General features: G+C 41.2%; 2 protein-coding genes across 5 annotated transcripts in view; both read right to left on the bottom strand.

The window, feature by feature from the left end:
- Nca (neurocalcin homolog) overlaps positions 1 to 20,342 on the bottom strand; it is a 139,502-nt gene that overhangs the window by 45,488 nt on the left and 73,672 nt on the right. The gene's annotated exons all lie outside the window — the stretch shown is intronic.
- Positions 1 to 20,342, bottom strand: part of LOC106646663 (neuronal calcium sensor 2) — a 120,373-nt gene that overhangs the window by 30,231 nt on the left and 69,800 nt on the right. For both annotated transcript variants that reach the window (XM_014362744.3, XM_014362743.3), the window contains one exon: positions 1,619 to 1,751. In XM_014362744.3, coding sequence (XP_014218230.1) covers positions 1,619 to 1,729 — 111 coding nt within the window. In that variant the 5' untranslated portion in view covers positions 1,730 to 1,751. The remainder of the gene's footprint in view (positions 1 to 1,618; positions 1,752 to 20,342) is intronic.

Here is a 20,342-nt window from a genome sequence, read left to right on the forward strand (position 1 = left end):
GAAGTACACAATAATCAATGTTTTTGTTGTTCTAGCTATGCTTTTGTTAACTTTTTTATGAAAAAACAAAAAAAAAGGAACAAAAAAAACAGTACGCATCCCAACAATTTTTCCATGGAAACGAAGATACATACCAGCGGTGGTTCCTGCTGCTACTGTGAATAATGCATTCGTGCTTCCACCGCTATGCTGCTGGAGTTCGAAAGTGATGGGGGGGGGAGTACCATACCAACGGTGTATGCAGTGAAAAACCCGCAACAACGAAAGCCGGAAAAAATGAGCCCGGCGAAAGAAAAATTGGAAAATAACTCGCAACCTTTTGTCCGACCACTCTTTTGGGGGTAGTATTATTATTACACGACGAGGACCAAAAGAAAAAAAAAAAAATCATCACCATTTTATCATTCGCTAACAATACCGGACAAAATCGTCAACGGAAGCAGGTACGAAATGAAAGGCACGCAAAGAGCGCGATACCTCGAGATGTAAGCGTGAAAAAAAAAAAAAAAAAAAAAAAAAAAAAAAGAAGGGTTGGAAAAATAACAATGGGAAAACGCGAGCCATAAGAAGAGCCAAGCGGAAAGAGAGCAAAGTGGAAACAGAGAAAGATAGAGAGAGAGCCTACCTGTACGGATAGCCAGATAGATTTGGAGGACTAAAAGCACTTGAATGCCGAGCGCGCCCCAGTTTTGCATCGCTACAATAACCCTGAACTGCTATCACAATACATAAGTACTGCCGTTGCTGTTGAATGCAAAAGAGCCCCTTTTTCGTCCACATCTATAGGTATATATGTGCATGTGTGAGTAGGCCTCATACGCACACATGCGCACAAACAAACGTGTACATGTGTGTTTGCACGCTCTCTCGCCTCGTTTTCTTGCATTACGCGCGCACCGTTCTGCTCCCTCTGTTTTCTCGTTTCGATGCTGCTTAGCTTCGCGCGCCTAATATGTACTTTTGGCTTTTGCCACGGAAAATACATAATAAAGTTCCCACCAGAGGGTAAAATATATATATATTCAGGAGCAGACAGTGTTTGTTTGGAAAGTCCGTTCTTATAGAGTATCATTCGTCTGTGTGTGTGTTGCGATGTATACCATGTGAGTCAAGGGGTTTTTTTTTTTTTTTTTTCAACACTTTTATGCTTTTTTTTCTTTGCCCAATACTTAAGATAACGTGATTACGACGTAAAGAAAAAAAAAAAAAAAAAAAAAAAAAAAAAAAAAAAAAGTCACGAATGAGTAAGAAAAGGGTTTAAAAGAATTTTTTCAAGAGAAATGAAGGCAACTAACTTGAAGCACGTATGGTCGACGTTACAAAACGAGAAGGTTTTAATTCTCGTAAGTTAAATATTATCTTGATCAAATAAATATTTAAGGGTACGTAGCCCCTCGACTTCAGTACTATCTAGCAACTATATGTTACAGCAACTTCCTTGGGATTTTTTTTCACGAAAGGGCCAACTCCTCATCTTATTTTGCAGACACAAGACTGTTAGAGCCCAGCAGTGATATCGTCCCAACTCCTTGGTACACAATCACCAAGTTGTTTTTCCAATGTGGATTGTGCCGATTACAAGATTGCAAGAGGAATTGACATTTTTTATTAAACTTACTTTGAATCCTTTGTACCACTCTTTGATGGTGGCCTCGTCATATCTCGTGTGCGATTTAAGGAAGTCCATGTCCTCCTTACTCAGTTTGTCTTTGCTCCCGAAGCAACCCATTGTCCGCCTTCAAGTTGTAAGACTAAAACATTCAAAAAAAAAAAAAAACAAGAAAAACATATGTATAGTAGCGATAGTACATCGACATATAATATATTACATAGGAGCTGACATCAATGTTATAAATGGCTGATTTCACGATCCCTCCTTTCGTACGAACGGTATGAGATGAGCTTCTAGTAGGCGACAAAGATATAAATTCGATAAGTGTGTACGTTAAGTCATACCCGGGTAATTTTTTGACCAGCTAAAGTTTGCCACAGACTGTCAATCCAACCGATACAGTCATTAAAATTCGGAGTGTATCCAAACGTGCCTATCAAATTTTTATTAACTGTCTACTTGCCACAGCAAAACTTCTATCGCGTGAAACAGAGTACGTGCATCAGTTTGGCTACTACATTGACTTTTTTTCATTGTATTCAAGTAAAAACAAAAATATTGGTCTGGTTTTTATTACAATCGTTATCACTAGGTACACCCGTAAAATTAAGCATTTAACTTAACTAAGCCTTACAAAAGTTCGACGAGATGTGAGATTGGATTATATTTGTACTGATGAAAACGCAGATTGCACATATGTTGAAAACAATAGTCAATGCTTTGTTTATTTTCAATGCCAAATATAAAATCAACAACTTTTTGAGCGCATTACAGTTACGCGCAACGCAAGTTTCCTCCTCCTTTTATTTCAGTTTAAGCTATACACGTCCCTGCGATATCGGACACCATAACACTCGGACTCGGTAACAATATCGAACCTCATCCCAGATCTAATCCACGTTGCTATACGGTTCAGCTGAGAGAGTTTGCACGACGCTACACGCAAATGTACTCTCGCGCATTCAATGTACGAAGGTCGTAGTCCCAGTGAGAGGGTCTCGAGTGCAATATCGTCATGGGTATATTTATTCGATTGCTGGTGTTCACGCCGAGATGTCGGAATGTAGGGAGTTTTTTTTTTGAAATGAAAGAGATTGGGTCAAAGGGGACGCGTTGCCATTTGGAACCTGCAGTTAGTACGTATAGGGTCTCCCATGATTTTATATGACCGAAACAACTTTTTTCATTACTCGATCCGCGTTCTCGAATTGGGATCTAATTTAAGAAAAAAACATTACTACGTCCGTTTGGATCAACATACGTGTTTCGCATAATTTTATTTTCCACTGCGATATCCGTGACATTGGATTTAAGAGTGAGCTTCGGTACACTCCAACTCCCCGTCTACGGCTGCATTTACCTCCGTAAGTAAATGTGCACAAGCACGGCTCGACGACTCTCTCTCTGTTTGGCATCGGGCTCTCGTGAATCCTTGATGCGCTCCGTCGTGCAATGTCTAAATTCCAATGGTGAGAGAGAGCTGGCTGCTTTTACCTTTTTTTTCCGCGCGTTTAACTTAAACAAGCTGACGCACGAGTACGTCCTCGAATCGACTGCGCGTGAGGCGTACGAACTTGAAAATTCCATACTGCTTTTAGATTAATCTCGCGTGTGTTTATCGTGTTAAACTATGCTTTTGAATAATAAAATCCAACACAATCGACCTTCAATGTGACTAGTTATGCCGAGGGTCTGATGCGCACTCTTCAAGTCATTCGCTGTAGATGTTTTATTAGGACTTCAAAGGTGCCTACAACTTCAAGTCGTTCAGAAAAGACTTTACAAGTCATTCAAAGTCTTTAAGACTTGAAAAATCGCAAAGAGACTTTAGAGTGCGCAGCCCCTCCGGTTGTACATTATGCAGTCTCGTGTCAAAAACGCATCATGTATTGTGCTTATAACAATAATTTTAAATGACAATGTTTTTGCATGGATATTTTAAAATCCAGCAAAAACTCTAGTCCTGCATGTAGTGAATGTTAAAAAATTTAATGACATAGAAAAAAAATGTTTGTGTATTATTTTATCTCGATTCCTCGGGTGATGAGTGTCCAAAGAATCCATTTACTTGTATACAAAAGTCGAGACAAAAGTTTCAAGTCGCACTTGAAAAAATGAACAGCGACACAAACTTTTATATCCTCGAGTTGGAAAATGCTCGATGCTTTCTATTGGGCTTCCTATTTTATTTGTATTCGCTCTCGTTCAGGTCATGGAAAACGTATACTTAATCCGAATGAATTGGAGATAGCGTTGAAAGATGAGCTTTGAGATTTACGATAGTTCCCGCGCCATCCGACTAAACCCTAAAATTTAATCACCTTTCATCATTTACTTTGAAAAATCATCGATTTTGAAAGTTGACAAACCGGTATATATATGTGGATTTCAATACCAGGTTGAAAAAAAAAAGGATCGGTGATTTGTATAGGTTATCTCGTGCAGACCCGCAAGCAGGACAATGATTGTTCTTACAAGTGATAAATCGGCCGAAGACAGGAAAGGGAGCAAAAAGTAGACAAGGTACGGGCATGTACGTGTATGTTTTACGTATAAAAATGAGGATGAAAGGTGGCAGCTGCGCGTGAAAAAGCTCACGCGTGGACGACAAAGCTACAGCATATCGGAGCTCTTTCGACCCCTCGAAAGAAGCTCTCGAAGCGATAAGGGAGTATGTATAAAGGGGTTGGGCGTACCTATACACCGCACGACCCACTTCACCTGTTTGCTTGCCGACACACGGTGAATGGGTTCGGAGCGGGGTGGAGGGACTAGATAACGGGAGGTCAAGCGATTCTCATCTTCCCCCCCCCTCCTACTCCTCCGAAGCTCTACGTCGTGTGCGCACGCGGTCCTTTAATTTTCCGGACATGTGTATCTCGGTGACACAGGTGTGTAGTACAGTGTGTACACGGTTCGTGGAGGGAAAAGCTTCGATATCTGTGCGTGCGAGGAATTTCAATTGCCGATCGCGATCTTGACGTCCATTGATTAGCCATTAGGTGACGTTCGTTTTGGGTTCCAGTGGGCGTATTCTCTTCTCTCCCCGGCACGGAATATATCCTAGTGCAGCCCAGAGTGAACGAGTGGTCGTGTGGATTTGTTGTAATCGTGGTTTTGGTTGACTGGATGTTTATTGAAAATTGTCGTAAAAGGCAGGCAAAGTACAATATGCCTGTAACTATCTCCTTTGTAATTTTAATTCAATTCTTGGGATCGAGTTTGTTTTTTTCAGCCTTTGAAGCACCATTCAACTATTGCATTTGGATGGGGGAAAAAAAAGTCTCTACGTTTGATTGCCAAAAAACAATTGGCCTTGTGATCATCCCTGAATTCAAAGTTTAAATCTGTAGGTTACGGTTTGACATGACTGCACATATACGGGCTTACGTGGGACCTGCATATTTTTGCTACTAAAGTTAACGCCCGGATACACTTGAATGGAATTTGAAAGAAATATTTCATAAAACCTTTTTAAAATGTCAACAGAAGCGATGTAGAATAATTCCCGCCATCATCGACGGCGTATATTTTCTCTCCGTAATGCACTTTGAAACAGCGCCAACTGACATCAGTTGCCGAATGGCACGAAATGTACGGGAATAAAAGTATGGAAATTATTATTTAATGTCTCTTTTTATTAAATATCATTTCATTGATGATAACCATATTAAGTAGATACGTCTTGACAATAACTCATTTATATCATTGGCAGATCTGATATTGCACAGCAAATGTCTAACTGTTTCAATGGAATTTGCACGACTAAAACGCGAGGTAACCGTGTCGTTGGTGCGTCGATTCAATTAGGTGCTGAAATTGACATTTGAGCAGAGTTTCGGTCAAGGATGTACAGGTGGTGGTTTTCTTAAGCTCATCCAGTTATGCACGTATAAACTTGATTTCCACAGCAATAACAAACAATGAAAAGGACGAAAGCTCAACAACTGTCCCGTCCTCTTCTCTGGTACGATGATAAAATTGTAGTCGAAATCGGCTGCGCACCGGTACACACTGGCCTCCCATAACTGGACGACGAAGCCGGAAACACGCCGAGACTCGCACATCCGGCGCACACGCAATATACCATCAAATAGTCGATCGCGTGCTGTGTATCGGGAATCGAAAAGCTATATACGAGGAGGCGCTGTAGAAGTCGAAGAGAGACGAGTTCCGGCATAATGGCAGGGGGAACCGGTACGTGGCGAGAATATAACCGATCATCACCGTAATTCGCTGCGGTCTGCCAAGAGAGGACGAGGGATTCGAGATCGACTTTGCCAACTGGAAAATGGTTTCTTTCATTTTTTCTTTGAAGGAAGCTGCATGGACTCTCGTTTTTCGAAATCATATCGCGAGTTAGCTTCGGGGACCACAATGATGATTTGTTTTTTCGTAATAATACCGATGATTTTACTCAACCAAAAGTAACCTCGGGTACAAGTTTTGTACTGCACCAACTGATTACGTACAGTAGCAAGAGAATACGTAAACAGTTTATTCCCCAGAGGAGTGATGATAATCGCGAGGTGATGGATTAGTAACCGGTTCAGCGAGATCACGGGGGGGTACTTTGAGAAAGTGGTGCCTCGGGGCTGCCCCAACTCTCCCTACTTCTGCTATATGTATATGGGGTGATTTTGAAATGTTTTGTTAATGCAGGATGGTACGATTGAACTTACGACTGAAATTCGGAATTTTTCTCAGCTGAACGGATACTTGCAGATCTGATGATCGTAAAATATGGTACGTGTACAAGTTCAACGAGGAGTGGGAGGAACTTGGCCCGACAAATACGCATTGCCGAGCTAACAGCACCAGGTTACCGTTGTAGCCCAGTACAGTTTTGATTATTTACTCTCTCTCTCCCAGTGGATTGATCGAAGCTTTTTGTTTTGTAAAAAAATCGTCGGTCTCGATTGGACGGTGGGAAACGAGGCTTGAGGCGCAAGCTCGTGGAAAAAGGTTGGGGGTGCAGAAGTAAAAAAAAAGGGACGAGCGCAGAGAGCCACGCGGTTGTAAAGGAGCGGCGATGGGTAGTATTTTGTAGCCGTCGTGCGACACGGATGATGCCCGGCTGCTGCGAGTCGCCCCGGGTAAACTATGTATTATATACACATACATGCGGAGGTAGTATAGACACGTGCAAGTATACAATTTCGACGAATTCGACGCTCGAACAAATACATCCATGATTCGCTGTGGTTTTTGGCTTTGCAGATGTTTCAAACTTTATCACTTGGCGATGAATGTCGTTGCTGTCAAAGTTATTGAATTCGTAAATTTTCTCTTACGGTGAACAAGATTTTCACTAGCGAAATAGTGAAAAAGAATGTTTAGTAAGAGTAAACTAATAAGACATATATATATATATATATATATATATATATATATATATATATCTTAATCCTATCGAAAAAAGTAACATGGCATATGAATATTATTTTTTTTACTGAAATAGTGAAAATACGCTACGAAAAAGTGAATAGTCGTATATAATTGTGAGCAGTTTTTGGCCACTACATCAGTATGTTGTATACTTGTGATTATTTTAAATTTATAGAGACGATTTAAAAACTCATTTCGTAACCAGATTGAACATTACGAAGGTCTTTTTTATATGATAACTGGTGATGAATACTTTACTTTTTTTCATATTTGATAATCAATTGGAACTGTACATTGTGTTTCATATTGGTAGAGACAATAACACATTTTTGTTCATAGTCAACTTTTACAGTTGATTATATAGATTCAAAGGCTATGAATCGATATTAATGCTGAAACGGCCTTAAACCTATCTCCGCTACGAAGGTTAAATCAGAGTTTAAGTGTTGCGTATTTCAAAGTTTCAACGAATGGTTTCAAAGTCATTTCGAAACTTCGCCATACTTTGAAGTTATCGAAAATCTCTCTGATGACTTTGAAACCATTCGTTGACTTTCGATGACTCCAAACGACTTTTAACTGTCCAAGACTTTAAAAGTTTAATTGACTATGGATGATTTTGAAAGCCTTTCTTTGCTGAACTCGAAAAATAATCTGCGAACATATATCTCAGATCTCCAAGGTAATAGATTCGAGAACAATTTGTGTTTCTACCCCAAAGCCCAAAGTTTGTTCTTTCTTTCAAGCCATTCGACTTTGTCATAGGGAATACTCAAAGAACTAATTGCGATTGAGTAAAAAAAATATGCATATAAATAAGTAGTCATCACAAACGAAGCAACGACCAGAGGATAGTACGATTTTCTGAGCTATACACAGGAGATCCAAGGCAAAAGGGGGAACAACGACGTCAATCCAATCCACGCGTGCAGTGCAGGATTTTCGTCGTATCCGTCAACTTTTGTTCGTGGGGGATGCTCTTCAGCCACGCAGGATATCTTGCGGTTGACTATACGCTGACGCACGCGTCTCGAACAAGACGCAGTAACATCTTCTCGGCTCAAACAGCACGTCATTGCCAGCTCGACTTGCTGTTTGCTTGTGTACTCATCCCTTTGACGTAGAGGCGGTGGCGTTGTGCCGTAGCCTGTAACAGTCCCACGGGAAATAAGTCTCGGGGACAATAATCTTGAAGTCTCCGGATGATCCCCTACGCCGTCCTCCAAAGTCCTTGGACTGAGGTCATTTTTCGCGAGAGTCCTTTGTTCCTCGGGTATTGCCACTCGCATCGATAAAAAGCGAAAACGCCACAAGGATCGATCTATATGTTCCAGTATCGAGTTATCGTGCACCGCGAACGGGACCCCGGAACTCGGGTATAGCTCGAGAGTTGATCTATTTTGACCCCCCACTGTAGCGGGAGGAGCTTTGGAAACGAAGTTTACTTGCTTCGGTCGACTTGGATGTTCGTCACGTCTCGAACAATATCGGTGACATGCGATACTCGACACGGCGTGGGTAAGTACCTAACAATTTTATGATTATCATTTGTACGGGAGAGGGGATGTATCGCGTGTCACCAGCAGAACAATATACATATATACGAGCAGTGGTGTAGCGTCGCGTGTGTACAGCTACTCTCGCACGGGTGAGAACAAAGGGAGCAAGGGTCGCGAGTGTCGGGAGGGAAGAATATAAGGAGGGTGCAAGTGGCTGGACCTCCCTCGTCTCGAGATACACGGAATAAAAGACCAGGTGGGACGTTCCCTTTCTCTGGTGTGTACGGGCGTCAGTTTTTTTCGTTGCTCCTTACGGGCAGGCGCGCGCTTCTTGGAAAAGCGGGAAATCAATAACTCCCGCTCCAAGACTATACTACACCGGAGTTAGGGCACGTGTGGCGGGTGTTTACGGGTTTACCCGGTGCTTCTTCCTCGTCCTGATGTGCAAGCGGAGTTTTTTCCCGATCCATTTTTTTTTTTTTCACCTCAATGGTGTTTTGGATAATATACTCTTACAACCTTGAGTTTGACTCTTTTTTTTGTTTAAGACAAGAATATTTCAATGCTCACAGAAAACGAGGGACATTGCGTTTTTAACTTGAATCTCTTAACTGGCCAAATAGGAATAACAATTGTTTTTTTTAAACATTTTCGTAGAGTTATCTTCCGAGAAAAGTCGCCCCATTTTTTTTTTTCCTGGAAATTGAGTACAAAGGGAACAAAAGTGCGTGGAAGGACAAGCGCGAGGACGTATTATACATCCCCACCCATTTTCCAAGCGCCTACGCTTCTCTCCCCCCAACGGCAGAACCGTAAAGACGAGGACTTACGAGGACACATCGGCTTCTTTTTCCTTCGCTCTCGTTGCAACGGGAGGACGCGAGAAACGTGGAAATCCCCGGGCGAATGACAATGTCACGAAGGGAATAAAAAAAAAAAAGGAAAACACGCTTGTACGTTTTTACAGACTAGAGTTAGGAAATTTTCACCCTGAATAATTTAAAAAACAAAAAGACTCTTCCTCCTTCACTACCTCGTCCTTTGCTCGATATTTGTTTGTCGGTATTAGGGATGTTTTTGTTCTAACGCATTTAATTCATTGCGTGATCCAAAAATATATTGATGGACTTGGATGGTTTAGCGGGCATTTAAACATTAAAAATCACTCGGATCTTGCAACAGATTTTAACACCTCTGCATCCGACGCAAAATACAATCGAGCTGATCTGGTTAAACGGTGTGGATAAGTGATTCAAAAGACCAAGTGCGCCGGTAACGTCGAATAGTTGAAAGTTAGTTACCCAAAAGCAGTTTATCGTCACTTTTTCACGCTAAAGCAACAACTATGAAAAATTTTGAATAAATCATCATAAAAAACGCCAAAGATCAGAGCACATTATGCAAAAAAAAAAAAAAAAAAAAAAAAAAAAACTGGGCCAAAGTCAAGCATGTTTTTGCAAATTGAAAATAAAGAGCAAACGACAATGCTTTGAGTCCATATTCGCATGAGTTACATCGTTATCCTCCAAACGCATTTTTTCACCGCGAAGGGGATTAAAAGCCTCTCCCTCTCGTGACGCAATAAGTCAAATGTATAACTCTCGGATCGAAAGAAATATCGTTAATAGTACCGTCACTACCAAAGGTGGAAAAAAAAAAAAAAGAAACAATCGCGTTAAAAATCGCCAGTATATATTCACACTCGCAATGGGGTCGGATGGAGCGCTTAATTTAGCACGACCCACTTACCTACATAATTTTTTTTTTTCCTCCCACCCCTCCGCCCTGCGACAATGAACGAAATGAGACGCAAGTAACTCCACTGCAAAGCAAAGAAAAAGAAAAAAGCGCAATACACAAAAAATCGTTGCTCACTCCGTTGTTACTATACTTACGCGGTACACTTTGTTTTTGAAAAACAATACAAAGCACCGAGTTTCCAATTAATTTTCCACTCGATCCTTTTTTTTTTTTTTTTTTTTTTGGCACTCGAGCGTGAATATAATATGCACACACACCCACGCCCCCAACAAACACGTATAGCGCGACCGACCCTCTCCGGTTGTATACACACAGCCGCGCATTACCCTGATTATTAATAATCACGCGCTCCAACCCGCCCCTCTCCTCACAATGGCGTTGGCGCTCAAGTAGATGCACATCTGCAATAATAAAAAAAAAAAAAAAAAACAGGGCCAATAAATGTACGGGGTAGTATATAAACATATACCTACGCATTATGAGTGTCGGCAGTGATTTGCGGTGGGGAAACAAGGGGCGCGTGTATATGCACGTTTAAGTGAAAAGGGTCCGCGTGGGGTCAGGCCGGGCAGCTGATGCACGCGTGTGTACAGAGTACAGGTATACGCGCGCTAAGGAAATGCAACTGCTGTACGTGCTATATTATGTTAGGGCAGGTGCATTTCCTTCGTCGGTCTATACATAGCCCGAGTACGAGCTTCAACGGAAGGTAAAGAAAGCGAGGGGAGGGGGAGGGACGAAGGAAGCTTGTTGCGGAGCTACACGCGAGTACTGGGCGACTTGAACACGCGCGTCCCTCCCCCCTCCTCCCAGTAGTAGTATAGTGGTCGTAAAGAGCCGGATGGAGGAAAACGGCTTCTGGGGCTCGGCTTGCACGTCTGCTGGTTGTCGTCACACGAGAGAGAGACAAGAGGAAAGGCTGTTCGTTAGCTTCTTTTTTTCTTTAATTCTGGTTATTTGTTTTTGGGCACTTTTATTTTTTTGTATACGGCTCGATGCGGTAAAGATCCGAGTGTGCAAAAGTTCTGGCATTCCCAGCAGCCTTTGGGATGGAGACTGTAGTTGACCGAGAGTGGAACCGGGTGGGCCGGTAATCTGAGAAACCTCGTAGTGATCCTAGAAATGCAACAAAGCTTGGAGTTACCCTCAGTGGTCCGAGGAGTAGACAATACACCTGCGAAATCCTTAGCAAAACGGCTGTACATTATGTATACAGGGAACTTGGTCGTCTATATTTTGTATGAGGATTGCCCAGGGCGTTTGGGTTGAACCGCAGTTACGTTGGCATGGAGCGTTCGAGTGGTTCAATGCAACGATAGTGATCGAGAGAAGGAAGGGTCCCTCTATATCTCTGGTTGGTTGAGTTTTCCTGCTTCTCGAACCGCGCCGTGACAAACAATTGCAATTCTCCAAGGCGAAGAGGATACACTTTCCTTTCCCTTTGTCTCTATCGTGCTAATTGATCGATTTATTTGCACAGAAGAGTTGAACGAGATCGGGTTGTTGAATATTGTGTTTTATACAGTTTAATTGAGTTAATAAACCGTATCTCTAATTTTTTTTTTTTTTTATGTAAATTCCAAGTTACATGGATATTCGTTTTTTTCCTTACATATTTCTTGAAATTCTGGATAGTGCTTTAGGTACCCTTTTCCAATTGTTAAAACTGCCCAAATATAAAATGCTTCTTAGCACTTTTAGTGATTTTTTTTCTTTCTTTTTTCTTCTTTTTTTTTTTTCTTTGACAACTTAATTAGTTCGTCAACTATTTTGACACAATATATCGCGATTACTCGACATTTAACGAGACACGGTGTCATAATTCAGTTAATATAGCTCATTACCGTGCGATAACCAATTGCTTATTTAAATATTCAATTATATTTTTTATCGACCCCTAAATTGTGCAGTACATCACCTGCGTGTAGAAAGTTTTGTTCATTATTCTGTCTCTTAGAGTTTCACCATCTGCCACCTTACCAACAACTGAGTCATTTAATTCGGAAAAAAAAAAATTTTTTTTTAAATACGTCATTGCATGAAAATGCTTTTTCCATCTGATCAATCGTATTTTTTTTTTTTTTTTCTTTCCAGCCATGTTAACAAACGTGTCGATCTCAATGAAAAGACCCAAACAATGAGATCCATCCCTCATACCCCTTAAAGCGATACTACGAAAAGAAAAAAAAATCTTACTACTATATTGTACCATCCTTCCTGTATCCTCGATACGTAAAGCTACACATGAATTATAGGTATCAAGTATACTCGCGAGCATATTCACAAAACCTCCCACCATAAATCCAACCGATGAACCAGGGTATAAAAAAAAAAAAAAAAAAAAAGCCGCGCCTCGACAGACGAGCACAACTGTGTTACATCATCCCATTGCCAAGCACCAACCCCCCTTTCCTCGCGCTAAACCTAATCCACGTGTCTGACGTCCAATGGAAATCGCGTCAGCCGGTGCCATACACATGTTTGTAAAAAACCTGCGGCTCACGTAGAGGCTCGACATAAAAGAGCCTTTCGACACGCACTCGACTTTCGCGATACGCGTCGGCCATGACGATGGCGTCCTTTAACGTCGTACGCGTAGGCATCTCCGTTCCGCGCGATTTCACCTTCTCCCCTCCCTTTTTTTTCCCCTCGAGTGTCGCGCAATCTCCTTCGCCGATCTCTCTTTGATAAAAAAAAAAATTATCCAAGCGCTGGATTGGCTGAAAATGATGATTTTTTCCCAGCGAGAAACGCTTGTTTGTCCGTATGGGCGAGGGTATCCTTGTAATTCAAAAATTCATTGTTCACACACGTGTGTGTCGGTGCTAAACAACCAAAGCTTATACCCCGACACCCAGCGGCAACAGTTTACGTGTACATGATACACACAGAGATGGCACGTATTATACTCGGGGGGGGGGGGGGATCGATCGACGAGGAGGAGCTAAATTCGAGGATTTCGGCTAAATCGCCCAGAGGTCCGAGCTGTGAAGGGGGGGCTGAAGAGGAAAAGGTGAGGTCGGCCGGGCAGAGTAGGAGGTGGTGCCGAAAAACAAGGGTGAGGTTTTATTTTAGTACGTACACCCAACTCTCTGCGTACGTCGCTCTTCTGTCCTCTTTTTTTTTTGTTCTCGCCCAGCGAGCTCAGGGTTCTCCATTGGCACTGAATGCCCGCTTTAGGATTCGAGCGGCAGAAGTGACCTCTCTCGATTAATCCTTTTTTTTTTTTTAATTATAAATTTCACTCTTTGATGGAGCACGTAACATTTCGTTGGTAGTATCTTGCGAAGCATAAAGGGAACTGGTGTTTTTTTTTTTTTTTTTTTTTTTTGCCATTCTATCACCGTAACGCGATCTCGCGGGTGATAATATTGATACGATGTTAGTTCCTATAGGGTACCCGAGAAATCGGATGAAGCAGCTACGTGCCGTTGAATGACGACATCTACGTCCTTCGCGGCGATTCATCTTTTTGGGGAAAATTCAATGAGGCTGCGAAGTACAATGTGATTGCGAGTAATAAGGCGGTTGGTTGTGTTGTGGTGCGATGCGCTGTAGAGAGAAGCGCACGTTGGAAGTGAAAAAAAAAAAAAAAAAAGAGAGAGAGAGTGCCCTTCGTAGAAAAGCCATAAAATTCCAACAGGCAGCCAGCACTCGGGGTTCTCGTACATGGGTGTGTGTGGCACAGGCGGCCCCCCGGCAACCCGGTTTATAAATAAAATCGTCCGTGCACACGTGCTTTTTTTCGAACGCCAGAACACGCGCGGGCCGTCGGCGTGAGAGGCGAGGGAGGTTTATCGAGCGGCTATGGAATTATTGGATGGACAGCTACGAATCCAAGTAATTCGACGGGGAGAGAGCGAAGCTGCTTTTCGAGCCTTGCAGGTGGTGGGGAGGGAATATAATGGACTCTGGACGATAACTTTACCGTTGAATCGAGTTGCAGGACTTGGGCACGGATACCTTTTTTTTCTCTCTTTTTTTTTTTTTTCACTAAAAGAGTAATTAATTACTTTTCCTAAAAAACCCTCTTTTTTCCAGCAACAGCAATTTGTTCTTTACATTAAAAGGAAATAACAATTTTGGAGATAATGAGTCAGAGTGTTGAAATATTTTACAATATGTTCAATGTGAAAACAAATTTTTTTTTCAACTATCGTAGTGTATGAATGAAAAATTTTCTCAGGAAAAAAAAAAATGCTTTGAAAGTGTTTGAAAATCTATAAAACAATTGTGCCCAAGTGGGTTAAGATCACACTTTATTTTTTCACAGGTTATAGACACTTCTGTTTTTCACGTCCAAACAATGAAAACCTCATATTCGAGGGCCTTTTGCGATTTTTTAAGTTAAAAATCCATAGTACAGCTTTTTTTTATAAAAATATCGACGTTTACCACTTTGACGAAACCCCAAGATCTTGACGAAACGATTTATCGCCTCTTGAAGCTGAGGTATTATTTATTTTCCTAAAATTAAATAAGAACAATATCGAAGAGAGCAGTCCCCAATATTTTATCCGCAATCGAGTAAATCCAGCCCTCGGCTTCTCGATCAAATTCAATAATTTTTTTCGAAACCTGCAGCTTTTGTTTTCCACGTCACGGCAGCAGCCAACTATACTCCCGAAATTTCCAGCGATTCGTCTTGTCTTCCTCGCGATTTCGTAAGTACCCCCCCCCCCCCCTTATACTCTACTTCCTTCGTTTGGGTTTCAATAATCTTCGGAGCTGAAATACCATTAAAACTTACCGAAGAGATTTTTGAAACCTCCCGCGGGAAGGAGGAAAACAGAATAAACTTTTTAAGAAACTTTCGAGCGATAAATCGCGTTTTGATACGTCTTTTTCTATAATTCATCGTGTTTGAAAATTTCCAGTTTATAATTCTACTTTATGCCCAGCACCAAGTCACTTGGTTTTTGTACGTTTAATCATCGAATCTCGATCACAGCCCAATTAACTTGCCACCCCTTGGGATTAAAAGCTTGAGATTCTATTTTTACCAGCAATTAAGTCGCAGTAAAAAAAAAAAAAAATTATTGTAATCCTCCACATTAATTTAATCTGAATGTAAATCAGTGCATCTATTGGCGAAATAATTCAATACGCGCACAGGAGAGACGAGTCGATTCCAAAGCGGCGATTCGGATATTAATATGAATGCGCGAGTGGGTAGGTTGGGGCCGAGTAATCCGTTTATCGAGGAGGTATTGTTGTTGGTACAGCCGAGAGAGTGTGTGGTACGAGAAAATATTGATTGGATTTACCCGGACTTGATCGTTTTTTTGACTACGCGCGAAGGTGCGAGAATTTTTGCGGTAAAAATTACGGTTGTTTTTATGAAAAATACTAGAAAATGTGTCCTAAAATTGATGGCGAAACAGTAGACAAAAAAAATGTAAATAAATTCTCAACTTACAATATGATGTTTCAGGTTACGGATGTACGTGGTTCACTATCACCGTTTTTTTTTTTTTTTTTTTTTTTTTATTGATCTCAAATTTCTACAAAATCACGACAATAAAACAACCTGAGTACACTTATATTATATAGGAGCTGAGATTACAGGAATTCTAAGGCATGTATCATATTTTGACACCACAATAGTACTCATCCAAAAATAAAAACGTATGATAAAATTTAGAAAAAAAAAAAAAATAATAATAATAATAAAAAGTGTAGCTCTTCTAGTGTCACGAGTTCACGTGGAATGCCACTGTTACCAATTTCTTTTTTTCACCATAAACTCCGCGTGCATCTCAAACACGTACAAATTACGCATACGTGCCACGAGTCACACTTTCGTAAAAGGCTAAAAGAGCGAGCAAAAAAAAAAAAAAAAAAAAAACACTCAACAGCAACTTTTGAAGCTGGTCTCTCCGTATACATTCGTACGGAGATTCCATACCCAGAGCTGGATAATCATTTTTCTCGAGTTCCCGTTTTTTTTGTTTTCTTTTACTCCGCATTTTTCGCGGCTTTGCAGAGCTCCAGGATAATCTCCCTCGTACACGTGCAGTGTCGAGCTTAATCCAAAAAAGTAACACGCATATACGTACGTTTGACGGGACATTACGTGGTGAACCTTCTCTTTCGAATTTTTTTTTTTTTTTTTTTTTTTTTTCCTCCAGAAAAGCCGATTACCAAGAGAATAAGCCCTGATAAACACACCTGTTTTTCCGAGTAAATTAGTTGCCGCCAGCGCGTTTTTTTCTCCCGTCCATGTACAAAAACGAAATACCTAAGTATATACGAAACAATCGCGAGAAGTTTGAAAAAAAAAAAAAAAAAAACGCAACACGTCACTCATCCGCACCGAGTCAAATGTGTAAAAATACCACGTGAATGCAAATGCACTCGACTTGTTTGAAAAAAAAAAACAAGCGCGGAAGGGGAAAAAAAAACCAAAATATCACCCAAGTATGTAGTAACGGTGAAGCAAGAGTTAAACCGAAGCGTGAAATGTCACGAGTGTGCGCGACGACACACATCCACCGGTAAATGTGTGTATACACCACGGCGGGAGAAATTTCAATTTTCACCTCGTCAGTGGCGAAGTAACGAGGCAAATAATCGAAGGCTCCGCGAGAGCTAAGTTTAGCCCGCAGCAGCAGCCCACAAGCTCATCATCATCATCATCGCGATACACCGGCAGCAGCAACAACAGCCTCCCTCCAGCTGTATTTACGTGATTCACCGAGCGAGTACATACTATACGCGCGTGCGTTACAAATATGCTCGCGTTTCGCTATGTGTATATATATCGCGCGCTGCGATCTGACTCGCGACTTGCGTTTCGATGTACACACAGAGAGGTATACGCGGGAAATCGGAGCAGAAGGCCTTTTTTAGAGCACGCGCTTGGTGTGCTCTCTCGATCGCGATGCGTATACGTGTTTGACCCTGACGAGAGTGCCTCTAGCGCGGCCTCTTTTTTTTTTTTTTTTTTTTTTTTCTTTTTACTTGTAGTATCTAGATATTGTTTTGGACCCGTATGGTTGTAAGTGTCTACAATGTACATCAAGATGGTCATACTTTCTCAAGTGTGGTTTCTCCGTGCATTGGTGGCATTGGTACTTTTTTTCTGCAACGTATTAAGTCACGTGCAGTGATTTCATTCAAGTTTAATTAGATATAGGATGTGCTCAACCGCGAGATAGATCGAGTGGTTTGGAAAAAAAAAAAAAAAGATTTTTGTGATCGATTGTTTATTGAAAGTACCAACAAGTGTTTTTTAAAGGAATTTTTTCATTTTTTTTCATTTTTTTTTAAACACGAGAGTCGTACGAAAGCCAGTGTATATACGATTAATCGTCCCAATAACATTTCAAAAACAAGAATCCTTGTACGGTTTCATAGACAAGTATATCCTGAAACTCGAGTATCGAGCAGCGCGCAAGTCGAAGCGATTAAAATTACGCGATGATTTCATGACTTTGCGGGTAAATTATTCGAGCGGTTTTTTTATTTTTGTTTCGATTAAACTTTGTTGTTTGGTAGCAACGAGACGAGGAAAACGTACGGCATAATGTATTCGCGGGTTCATTATCACGTAAGTCGGAGCTGGGCGTCGGGAAATACCGCGAGGTACAGCTATGTCAGGTGTTTATGCACATCCACGGTATCAAATAGACATCCACGCGCGATGAGCAATTATTGTTTTCCACTTGGCAATCGTGCATTGATACGCTACAGCTCGGCAAATCTATTCTTACGTAAATACTTGAAATATCTCATTCTTTTTTTCACTTTTATCTTTACTGGGTGTCCGAACCTTTTTTAACAACAACGTCATTATCGATGGTTGACCACTAAACAAAAGGTATTTTTTTTTTCACCCCATAAAATTAGCACAATTGTTTTTTTTTATTTTCTAACGTGAAGAGGAAAAAAAAAACTGTTTGAATTGATTTTGGGCTGCGCAGTGAAACTACTTGCAAGAGATTTTCACTCTGTCGTAAAAAAGGAAGCAAAAAAACTTTGGCTCGACCAACCCAACTTAGCACACACTATACGTGGAAAGTCACGGGTTTAATCAAGTTGTTTTTTTTTTTTTTTTTTTTCTTTGTACCCTGCGTGTCCTAAAAGCGTCCTCTAAAACAGCAAGAAATTAGAATTGCTAAAGAAGCAAAAACACGTACTGCTGGTGCACTGCTCAGCATCCATAATCTGAAACCTCATTAAACGAGGCCACTCCCCCATTATCGCCCTGTAGTTCACAGTGTATTCCAATTACTTGGTCTGATCGATGTGTGAGATTAAACAAAAAAAACAAAAAAAAAAACAAAAAAAAACCAACACAAAGCCTACGCTTTGCCATTACGTACAGGAAGGGAATGTTAGCAATGTTGTAGATGAGAGAAAATTCACCAGCTCGTGAACGAATATAGAAAAAAACAGGCCCACGTAATAGCGCAGAGGAAAGAAAATTCCCGGAGAAAACAACGAGTGTGTTTTATGTGCTCTCCGCTAAATAACGATGCAGTGGAGCTTCGGCCGCATGTCGGTGGGCGGTCGGGAATTTCGTTTGTAAAGGCGCGCGCGTGCTCTTTAGCCCCCATTTATATGTTAAGACTGTTTTGGCGTTCCTCTCCTGTTTTTACAGAAGGAAAAAAAAAAAAAAAAAAAAAAAAAAAAACTAGGAAAATTTGACTTTTTTTTCTACCCGTGCAGAGGATGTAGAAACATGGCTCTGAGTGATCGCTTTGAGGTGCAGGGAAAAAAATTCCAGTAATTTTCTTTGGCAACTTGGATGTACCGACGTAACTTTTTCAACGTGCACGTGTATGCGTTAACGGCACAGAAACCAATGGGGACGATGAAACAGCGATAATCCCATTGTTCGCCAATAACTAAAGCTCTTTCATCTCGATTTTAACGAGTACTCATGCACGGCTGTCCAACTTTTCGGTAGAAAAAAAAAAAAAAAAAAAAAAAAAAAGTTTGACCCCTGCAGCGCACGTTAATTGCGCCAGAAAGGAAAAATATGAATAAATAACGAGATAAAAAAAGGGGACTCAGGATCCAATGCCAATACTTGCGTAACAGCAGGGAGGGAGGGAGGGAAACTTGGCTCGTTTTAGAATGAAAAAAAAGAGGGATAGAGTGAGGGGGGTGGGGAGATATAGGTTTTGAGAAACAAAAAAAGACGAACGGGCGAGAGCTTGGACGGTCCGCAGGCACGTATTGTAGAGAGCACATCTAGCGATGATTGGGTGGATTGTTAAAAAAGTTAAGAGGAGCACGAAAGGAGAGAGTACATGGACGTAGGAGCTATACGTACTCGTGAAATAACGATGAGCTCCTTTTCCCCTTGATACACTGTGTTTGATTTTATTTTATTTTTTTTTCCTTGTTTTGTCACAGTAAAAACTTTACCCCAAACACACGTATGTCACACAATTTTTAATCATATTTAAGGACAAGCGTTTTTTCTCTTTCGACGGTGATTTTGCAAATATATTTCTCATAAGCTCTGGCACCATGCCAGCGTCCCTTCTTTTTTTTTTGAGGGGGGGAGGAGGGAGGGTTCCTCAAGCACTGCTACGTGATGTGCGCCTCTGCAACACAGTTGCTGCTGCTTGAACAATGACGTTTTTGCTTCACTGTATTGTAATTCGTTTTTTTTTTTTTTTTTTTTTTTTTTTTTTTTTTTTCTTGTAATCAATGAATCCCACCAGAAGGGATGAAAAAAGTGTACACACGATTACTATTCAAAGGTGTTGAGAGAGAGAGGAAACAAGCGATGAATGCTTCCGTTCGGGGGAGGACCGAGGAAACTTTAGAACTTACACGGCCGTCTTACCAAATCGGACTCGTTCTACTGAAGAAGCCCAGTATACAGGGACACGCAACGCCGCATACATCATCAGTGACAACGGCAGGAAGGGGGGGTGGGGAGGGAGGAAACGAAAAAAAAAAGAACAGATTCGACCGATAACTCCAGGGAAGGGGAGGCGAAAAGGGCTCTCCGCGTGGAGCTTTCAGTGCGCTCTTGACCCTGTTTCTCTCTCTCTCTTTTTCAACAGCGCACTTAACGAGCCCCTAGAGAAAATCGTCGAGGGCCCCAAACACAGGCCACC

The sequence above is a fragment of the Copidosoma floridanum genome, unplaced genomic scaffold, assembly GCF_036245765.1.
Source record: "Copidosoma floridanum isolate Cflo_tuat_1 unplaced genomic scaffold, Cflo_Japanese_pri ptg000012l, whole genome shotgun sequence".
In the NCBI taxonomy this organism is placed as follows: Eukaryota; Metazoa; Arthropoda; class Insecta; order Hymenoptera; family Encyrtidae; genus Copidosoma; species Copidosoma floridanum.